Here is a 10,398-nt window from a genome sequence, read left to right as displayed (position 1 = left end):
CCATGCCCCAAACCAAGTATTTCTGGCAATAAAGCACTACAGTGCTTCTGTTTTTCTGAATGCTAGAGCTCGCTTATTGCCCAGTCCAGCACAGTGAATGAAACATAATTACAGAATGCACTGGAACTGTTAAATTTCCTACTTTTGTGAAGTCTCAAATGAATTTGTGCATGTGCTAACAACAAAAACAATTCTAATGTTATTATTTACACATAATAAGCAAAGACTAGATATGTGTACTTCAAAAGAGCTGTCTTAAATTCACAACGAAGACTAAAGTAATGCCACACAGACTTGCATAAGAATCTTAAATTCCTAAGCTGCATTTTTCAGCTCCTAGTGCATGCAAATACCAAGGAAAGGCATTCCTGAAACTCATAATTCTTTTTAACAGTTCTGACACTCCTGGTTTAAAACCTTCTGATTCAAGGACACTCCTAGCAGGAAATAGTTTGCTTTTCATTTGGTAGCATAATGGATCAAGTGATCTCCAACTTATAAAATGCTAGAACTCACGCCATCAACTTTATCATCTACTATTTACTCAGTACTCACCCAGTTAACCTTACTCTGCAAACATACTTCAGTGCTGCCAGGTAACTCAGTCTGAACGTTTAATGCAATGGCTGATGCTGGTGAAGATAAAACATTAAGGAAAAATAATTTCAACAGACTCCACATAACTTACCACAAGAACATTCCTGACTGCAAAGAGATTACGTGGGCATTTATTCACAACCTAAAAGGTCTAGCTCATCACAAGACCCCTTTTCCACTTCTTGCAAAAATTTTATAGAAAGTCAAAATTTATCACATCACTTAGATTCAGTCCACATCAGTCAGAAAATTTCTAACTTAACAATAACAACAGATTTAATACTGCAATATCTAGAAGGCACATAGAAATTTAAAAAAAATAAATAAAATGAAAATATTCTCACTTGACATAACTATTGCATGATTTTATTTTTCTTAACCTTTTTTGGAATTTTTTGTTTTAAACTTATATGAAGGCTAGATAAGAACAGAGAAGTGCAGCGCATTTGGCTCGCAATAAAACCTAAAAAATCTATTTGTTAAATTATGTGTACTTTATGTTTTCAATAGCAGGTGTCAACAAACCCAAGAAATCCAAATTTAACAGAGAAGCCTGATCCAGCTTTCTGAAGCCAGATTTCAGATGCCAAGCTAGAAGAACAGCACCAAAGAGTTCTGCATAACCCTGAGGTTTAAATTCTGATTTTATCACAGAGATAATGTGATAAGATCAATACATGGCAAGATATTTATTCACCACTATAGTTTGAACAAAGTCCTCAAAAAAAACAAACCCAAACCAAACCAAAACAAACCAAGTCACCTTACAAGTCCTTGTTATTTCATTAAACATAACCAAAACTTTGGCAAACTGAACTGTACCTTAGCCATGCTACTCACCTTGTTTAGAAGACAGGTGATGCACAGGTCGTGCTGGCTGAAGGGATTTGCCAATAAACTTTTTTGCTTCTGCAACATTTTGAAACATTGCACTTCAAAAAAAGCAGCTGAAATTATTAGAGACTGTTCAGTTTAAGAAAAGGATGTTAAGGAAGAAGAGCAGTCTACCTACCACTCGTTAGCTGCATTGGACAAGGCAATACACTACTGCATCGGGGCAGGAAAAAGCAGAAAAGGTCTGATGCAGAAATTTTGTGATATGATTGAATATGCTGGATAAAATGTGCATGAAGACAGAATCAGACACCTCTCTCATTTTTCCTTCCAACTGAGCTACCCTATAGCTTCCTCTCCAAAAAATTTTTTTCCCTGAATATCTGTGTGTACATTTGGAGCAAGGAGATGGGGACATGTGATGGAAATGAAGGTGTTTGCTAACAATTTAATTCAATGGGTTTTTAATTAATTAACATCAGCGTACCTCTTATATTCTGCTGTCTGGATAGGAGTTCTCTTACATACATATATAAACCTACAGAATTGTTTTTTAATATCTACTTTACTTACATTAATTCAGTTTTGTACCTTCCCACTCAGTTTAGCTACTACAGAAGCACCAAAAACTGCAAAGGTGATGGTGGGCAGACAAATTTCCCACTTTAAGTAAATAATCAGTTGTTAGATGTAACATCTATATTTGTATATTTGTAACATCTATATCTTAATATATCACCTTCCCACTTCCATCTCCTTTGTCATCTGGGAGATTTTATGATTTGAAGGAACTTCAGCTTCTTTTAGAGAAAAAGAATAATAGAAACAACTATGAACACAATAAAAATGATATTGAAATTCTATTTTCCCTAGGAAACTTTATGAGACAAGGGAATAATTGTTATAACGAAAAAAAGAATCAAAAGAAACGATCATGACTGCAAGAGTTACAACTACATTATCCATTTTCAGCAGGGAACAGGAAAAGACAAGTTAGGCTTTTTGAAATATGCCCAGTATCACACCCCACTTCAACTGGTCTTTGCATTATAGAAAGAAAACCAAAAATCACCTGCAAATTTACTATACTATAATTTTTTGAACACTAAACTTCTAATATAGTCAAGTAACAATTTTGCAACACATGAAGTTTGAATCCACTCAGGCCTAGAAACCAACTGTTAAATGGCTACTGTCTGAATTAAAACAACTTAACTAAAGTTAGAAAAAAATTCTGGTTTGATTCCTTGCTTTTTTTACCTGCTCATCTTAAAAAAGGAAGATTTGAAAGCTGTAGTCAAAAGCAGCAATGAAAATTCCTGCAGCTCAGTTAACCAAGACTACTGACATGGATGCCATATTTCATTTTACCCAGATTAGGAATGCTTCTTTAAACCATATTTATAATAAATTTCCGCATAGAGCGAGGTAGTAATAATACAGATTTGCATTGGAAGAGTAAAAAAAAAAAAAAAAGGGGTGGGCAATTTTCCGCTATACCCTGATTGCAAATGATATGCATGCTTTTTAAAAAACGGGAAAAACTGTTTAAGAGGCTAGCTAGCTTCTAGAATGCAGCATCTGTATTTTTATAGCATTCTGACAATAAAAAAAGCTGTGTGGTGACAGTAAAACAACATATTTTGCCCCACCCCGCTGGGAAAAGGCTAGAAAAGGTCGCAACAAGTTATCTAGCCCAATCTCCTTGTTCATGGAGTGTTCTGACTAGTATCAAGAAAAGTAGAGAAAGAATAGTTTAAATAGCGGGGAAATAAACTGCCTCCATGAGACACTAGTGCAGCGGGGGAAGCATCCCAAGACTTCCCCCTTATAAAGACCACATTGCTTCTGGGAGTTATTACCATGGGAGACTTGCCCAGAGGAGGGAATCCCTCTGGCACCAGCAAACAGGCCCAGCAGCAGTTCTGTGGGACCCAGGTTTTTTTAGTATCTCAACAAGTTGGACATTGACAGCAGCCCGCATCTTACGAGGGCCCGCCTCAAGTGTTCTTTGGAAGACTCTCTCCTGAATGCGTGGAAAGAGAACTGACGCAATATTGGTGAAATATCCCCCGAAACTGACCGTGTCCCCCTCGCCCAAACTGGCACCGCACCCGGAGCCCCACAGCCCCCGAGAAACAAAACCTCCTCGCCCCCTCCTTTGGGCCGGGGGGTCCCCAGCCCACCTCGACCGTCGGCAGCGCCCCTGCCCCCACGACCGCGGCGGGCTCCGCGGCGCTGGCGGCCGGTGGCGCTTGTGGCGGTGCCTCCCTCACGCCGGCGGGGCGGCGGCCCTCGCGCGGGGGCTCGGCGCGGCCGTGGCGGGCCGGCGCCGTTGAACGTCGCCCTCGAGGGAGGCGCTGCGGGGCCGGGGGAGCCTCGGCCCGAGGAGCGGGGAGAGCGAGGGGGGTGCGGGGGCCCGGCTCCCCCGGGGTCGGGTCTGAGAGGGGCTGGAAATGAGTGAAGGTGGTGTCCTCCGCTGGCCCGCAAAGTGAGTCATGTTCTGTCAGAAGACAGGAGAAAATAAGCGACTTTTGAACACAACTGTGGACCTCCACAGCTAACCTCGTCCAGAAAGAAAAGGGAAATCCACAGGCCTTGGAAAGCTGTCACTGAGTCAGAAAACTGACCTCGCCAACCGGCCCCATGGCACAGACCAGTGACATGGGCAGGAGGGACCAGAGAACGGCCTCTCAGCAGCAGAGGGGATGGCATCCTGCGTGCTTTGGAAATTCAAGCGTATTTTATCTCACAATATGTAATCAACAAAGAGTATGGCGTAATAAACACTTGAAGAAAAGCACCAAGATCAGTGTTTACAAAGCCATAGTGTTGTCTACTCTCTTACATGGTTCCGAATCATGGGTCATCTACTGCCACCACCTGCGTCTCCTAGAACGCTTCCATCAACGCTGCCTCCGTACAATCCTAAACATCCACTGGTCAGATTATGTGACCAATACATCTGTTCTAGAGCAAGCAGCAGTCACAAGTATTTGAGGCCATGTTGCTGAGAACGCAGCTGTGTTGGGCAGGGCACGTCTCAAGGATGAAGGACCACCACCTCCCTAAGATCCTGCTCTATGGTGAACTTGCCACTGGCTGCTGCATGAGAGGGCCCCGAAGAAAAGATACAAGGACTCCCTGAAACAACATCTCAGCCTTGGCCATATTGATCCCCATAACTGGTCTACTCTTGCCTCAAATCGGGAGGCCTAGAGACACACCATCTATAACGCAGCTGTCTCCTTTAAGAACACACGCAGGATCACTCTCGAGGAGAAAAGGCAACGCAGAAAGAACTGTGTATTGCAGAATATACCATCTAAGGAGTCTTTCTGCTGTACCTTTTGCAATCAGACATGTCTGTCACGTATTGGCCTCATAAGCCACCAGCGTGCCTGTAGCAAATGTGGATAGAGCCTTCCCAAATCTTCGTTCTCGAAATCTAGCCATGATGATGATGATGATGATGATGTAATCAACAATTAACAATGGAAACACCGTGCTGACTCCCAAAGGAGCAGACTACAATTTCCTGGTGTTAGTTTGCTAGATTCAGTAGTCATCTTACTTAAGTACACAACGTTAATTAAAGTCCTTAACTTTTTTATTAATTTTTTTAATAAGTATTTAATATCACCTGCTAGGGAGTCCGGAAGTACTGTACAGAACAGGTAGGTAACATCAAGCACATAACTATATAAATAGCAAGTACTTAATTATTAATATTCAACATTAAGATGTGCAGTCCTGGCTAGTTTATAAAGACTGTTTTATTTCATCAGGCATATTGGTTCTTTGCTGCAGTCTCTGAATTTTATTAACTTAGGTACGCAGAGTTGAAACTGTCCTTGAAATAGCGGCTATTATATACAGATGTCATGCTCCTATAGTCGTCTCTCCTAACATCATCTTCCAGTTGGTTTCCTCAACTGTTCGCGCATGGTGTGCTATCACATTCTTTTTGCAGACACTGATGTAGCACATCTGCATGCTCACTGACCCACTTGCTGCCATTTAAGGTCCTGTTTAAAGTAATTTCTCCCAAGTGAGTTAGTTTATACTCAGACATATCCTGTTTCTTCTAAGCCAGCATCTATTCTCACAAGATTGTCATGTAAAACAGTTACTCCCCTATTCATGTTTTAGCTAAATCAGAACTGATTATCAATTATTAATATGTAAGTGCACATAAATATTAATGTTGGCTGCTACTCCAGAACTGTTACTGATGGGAAAGTCAATGGGGCAACTAAGATAAAGGTATGTTTTTTCATGGGACTGTTGTGCTTTTTCAAAGAAGCATGTCAGGTACTGCAAACCAGATTTACACCAGATCAACACAAGCCTTCTTGACTTACTGAAATGGTATCACAGAGACGTAGAATTACATATCCTTCCAGTATTTTTACAGATTTAAATATGCTAAGGATGAACTAAACAGTAAAAATCCTCACTTGTGTTTTTCGTAGGGGCTGTAAACTGGGCTGCTGCTTTTAATCTGTAAGGAAAAGAGAAGGGACAGGAGCAGAAATAGGGCAAGAGGAAAAAAATGGTGTGTGCCAGTTACTTTGAAAGCTTGTTGCTCCTAGGCCTGCTGGGAAGACGGGAATATTAGGGCAAGTAATGGCTGGTTTTTGAGGCACTGACTGTCCCAGCAGGAATAGTTATCACCTCACATGCTGCCGCCCATGAGTTGGCAATACCAGCAGCAGCAGTGAGGCTTTCCAGCCTCTGGCAGAGGAAGACGGAGTGCTGGACTGCAGCCACTTCACAGATCCCAGCAACCTGCTGTCTTCAGCAACTTTGCCTGTGCCTAGAGAGAATTGTGCTTCCGATTGTGGGAAATGAAAACATAAAGTGGAAAAAACTTTAGCTTTTATCAATTGTCTCCCAGTTTGCTTGGTGCTGGTAATTACACTACTGAAAATTTCTCCTTCATTTGGTATTGTCTATGTTCTTACATTACATGATGATAATCTAGTGCTCTCTCAAATACTTGATATATACAGTAATTATTTTGAAGGGCCAATGACAGGTCTAGCCAAGAGAGATTTACTGTATTTAGCGAAATATAAATATTAAAGGTTTAATAGATGTGTGAACAAAATCCATATATACATAGAAAAAACTCACCCCCAAACCAAATGTCTTTTTCTATTTGGTTTCTTTTTATTATTCTGATTGTGCTCCTAAAGGCCGTAGATTGCAGAAAGCCACAGAGTTACACTCCCTGTAGTAGATTTGGTTCAGGAAAGCAGAAAACATTTATGAAAGACAATATCAATATTGCATGTGTAAAAAATGACCAATTGCACATCTAAATGAGCGTGTAATTGTAATTGCACATGATTTTAGTTTTGTAGTGGATGGCACTTAACAGCAAAGTAATGGGTTTGAGCTGAAATGAAAGGACTCTTGGGTCAGCCTGAGGGCAGACTTGTAGTGGCAAGATTAAAAAGCCATTTTCTCTATAATTTGTTATTCAGTTGTGCAGCCAAATGTAATCAGCCTATTTGCATATGTAATTGTGATTTATTTACGAGCACTTTTTTGGGAAACTTTTTTTTTCCTAAAGCCACTTTTAAAGTAATTTCATCACAAAGCAAAACCAAACATTATTTCCAATGTTATATGCTTTATTAAGTCAATCAACAGGACACTGAGAGACAAGAATGTACTTGTAAATGTACATATGTGCACACAGAATATTATAGTTGTACTTTTGTGAAGTGGCTGCTTTCAGCTAAACAAGTGACTTGTCCTGGGGAGGCAGCCCAGGGAAAGAATGCAAAAGTTTTTATCCCCTGATTGTTCCTAAAGTTGAGCTGTTTAATATATTAATATTCTTCTTTCAATAGATTTGAGAATTCAGAATATTAATCATGGGTTTTAATCTTGTTCTTTTTGACTACAGAAACTGTTGAATTAAAAATGGGAAGTTAGTACTGTATTTGGTGCTTACCACATGTAACTAAATAGAGGCTCAAATGTTTATGATCAGCATATAATACTACATACATTCATATATCAAATATATTTTCTTCACATACAAAAATGCTTTCAAGTCTATCAACTGTCATGCTTCTCCTGAATTAGGATTTTGTATTTTCCTTTAAAATTAATTTTCTGGGATCATTAATTGTAACAGACTCTCAACATTTTCCTTTAATTTCTGAGTTTTTTGAATGTGGAGAAAATCTTAACAACATGGATCTAAGGCACCATACAAGTATAAAAAAAATCCCTAAATGACAGATAAAATTAATTTTATAAATAAATATATAAAAGACCTATGAAAACTAAACATTCATTATTTTGGGGGAGGTTCATCTCTCATTATGGAGGGGTGGCAATACTGAATTGCAGAGGTTAATTATTGCACCTGAACTGAACAGTGCATTCAGGATGCACTGAATATTCTTAATAACTGCAGACACTGAACATCAGCATTTCAACTGACCCTGTTTTATAGGCTTTGAAACACCAAACACCAGCTGCACATCCTGCTTCTTGAAAGAGATCCCAGAAGCCACTGGCAGGAAGATTAAAAGGCAGGAAGGCCTATGAAACCTGTAGGCTCTGCCATGTCACAGGGTAGCAGCTCAGGCACTGCTCCCTTCTCAGTGTTGCCCCTTTTTTGATGCACAAAACTGTACCTCTGTTGAAGGAACTGCCATGTGGAGGGCATGGCTCAGATGCAGAGCTTTAGTTTGTTATATTGCATTGGATAGTGGAAGAAGATGCCATGGGACAGTGGATCCCTAGAGAAGGAAAACTGTAAGACTGCAGCTAACAGCTTGATGAACTCAGTATATGAAGCAGGGTATCAGAAAGTATCAAAGTACCTGCTGTTTGCTTATTTTTGTTATTAACAAAAGGCGTAAGAGATTAACAAAGGCATAAGAGAAAGAAGTTAAGATTTGTGGTCCTGCATAGAATCAATCAATAGAAATTCATCCACATCATTATCCAGAACAAAGTTTCATAATCTATATGCACATGCACATAGTAACAGATGAATTAAACAAACAAAACACTAAACCCCCTCCCCACATATAGTTTTTTGTGTGTTTTTAGATATGTACAGGGAAAGAGACTCATGCATTTAATAATTAATAATAATCCTAGAAGAGTTCAATTTGCTTTGGGAGACTGAAATTCGTGGCTTAATACATTTAGTGAAAGTTTTGCACTTCTTTTCTGGGTTTGGGCCAGAATTTCACCTGTTATTTGTATAGATTCCTTTACTCTGAATTCTTACATCTGATATAGCTATCATAGCTGAATTACAAGACCTAAAAGTCTTTATATATGCTGGAGTTAGTCTCTGAATCTGAAAAGAAACTTCAAGAGAAATCAGCTCCTGCTCCAATGGAATGAGGAATTCTGCTTTCCAGTATTTCAGTCATGGGAATTGGTTTTAGTTCTTAGGCTGATTGAGATTGTTGTCATAACTTTAATACCACGAATATATATAGGGTCTTATGACTAAGACATTACTACCTTTAGATTTAGACTAAATCAGCATGATTCAGCAAATGGCACCAAAACTGTACTGGTAAATAAAGACAGAGTAAAATGCGAATAAATAAGTCAGGACCAAGAGCACAAAAGTTAAAAATAAAGGCCAAAGCTTGGAATGTGACATAAGGAAACACCTTGTGCAAAACAGTAGCGATTATAAAAATTACACACATTAAAACTATGCATTCATGCTTCTCTGGATTGAGATAATTGTTTATGTCACAGCTGTGGAGAAAAATTGTTATCAAAGTTGTTGACAATTGTTGACAATTTTAGTTTATATGCCTAATAGGAAATATGATTTCAGATTAATAAAGCTGTTATGTTTCCAAATGTGTGTATGTACATATGAGGGTTAGAATGACCTAATTGAAAACTAATCCTTTCGTAAGTTAATCCATTTTTATGCACCCAGATTTGCTTTGTCACATTATTTACAAGAGAAAGATTAATATTTTTATAGCTTTTAAGTTGGTATTTGTCCATTCTTCTAGGTAGTGTATATATAGTAACTTGCAAAGATGAACTAATGAGGCAGCAGTCGGTGTAACTTTAGTGTGTATTTGATCTTTCTGCATTATGAAATACATCGTCTCTATTTCAGAAGAGGCAGGGGACGAGCCTTAAACTCCTAAAACAGTTTGGAGCACACACCTATTCACTGCACAGAGATAATGTGGCTGCTGTGTGTGCTGTCAAAGACTGAGAATGTAAGAAAAAACATCATTCTGTGCTTCACGGTGAAGAACTGCCACCTCCTGCCACGTGAACTAGCATGAGAGAACCAAGGTAGTGTGAAGTGATCTGAGAAACAGCAGTTCAGAGGAGTGCAGAAGAAAGTCTAGCATTGTAAGCTTTGTCAGTCCACTTTGCAGTTGCCTTTTCTCTGCCAGAAATAGCAGTTTCATAGAGTCAGTGAACTAACTCCTGCCTGGGCAGGGACTCCTTGCCATAGAAACTAATTGCCAAAAGCAGGAAGGCTCTGGCAAGAGAAGACCTGCACTGGGGTGCACTAAGGGAAAATGAACGCATTGTGTGCCTTGGCTTGGCATTGCCTACTGCAGATCATCCTACTAGAAGCCAGAAACTGTACAGTTTATGCTCTGATACACCCATCATTTACTTACTCTCAGTTATCTAGGCTTGCCACTTCATTGTAGCAATGGACCCATCAAATTTCACCTGTTTTTGTAACACAGGACAGCAGGTTGTTCTGGCCAAGAAGGTGGTTTTTCTCACCCGGATGCTCTTGATCTTACCCCATTATTTACTGTGTGCCTCTGAAACACTGACAGAGGTAGGGAAAAAGCAAAGGTCACCAAACAGCAAATGAGAAGAAGGAACAACAGCGAGTCAGAAACAAAAGAATTGCTGCTGTCATTAACCAAACGTAGGAATAATTAAAAAAAAAAAAAAACAAACACAAAAACAACCCAA

The 10,398-nt window shown here is 39.5% G+C and overlaps 1 protein-coding gene across 1 annotated transcript in view; it reads right to left on the bottom strand.

The window, feature by feature from the left end:
* The window catches only part of CUNH8orf88 (chromosome unknown C8orf88 homolog), a 14,600-nt gene extending 10,975 nt beyond the window's left edge, over window positions 1–3,625 (bottom strand). Inside the window, exons 1-3 of the mRNA XM_018076126.2 lie at window positions 3,515–3,625; window positions 1,438–1,544; window positions 556–632 (exon numbers count right to left, since the gene is read on the bottom strand). Of these exons, the coding sequence (XP_017931615.1) occupies window positions 556–632; window positions 1,438–1,525 (165 nt within the window). The 5' untranslated portion in view covers window positions 1,526–1,544; window positions 3,515–3,625. The remainder of the gene's footprint in view (window positions 1–555; window positions 633–1,437; window positions 1,545–3,514) is intronic.
* Between the last annotated feature and the right edge of the window lie 6,773 nt (window positions 3,626–10,398).

This window comes from Manacus vitellinus, unplaced genomic scaffold, assembly GCF_001715985.3.
Source record: "Manacus vitellinus isolate BGI_N305 unplaced genomic scaffold, ASM171598v3 scaffold_1_pilon, whole genome shotgun sequence".
In the NCBI taxonomy this organism is placed as follows: Eukaryota; Metazoa; Chordata; class Aves; order Passeriformes; family Pipridae; genus Manacus; species Manacus vitellinus.
Note: the sequence above shows the minus strand (reverse complement) of the source record. Positions and strands in the feature narration are given on the sequence as shown.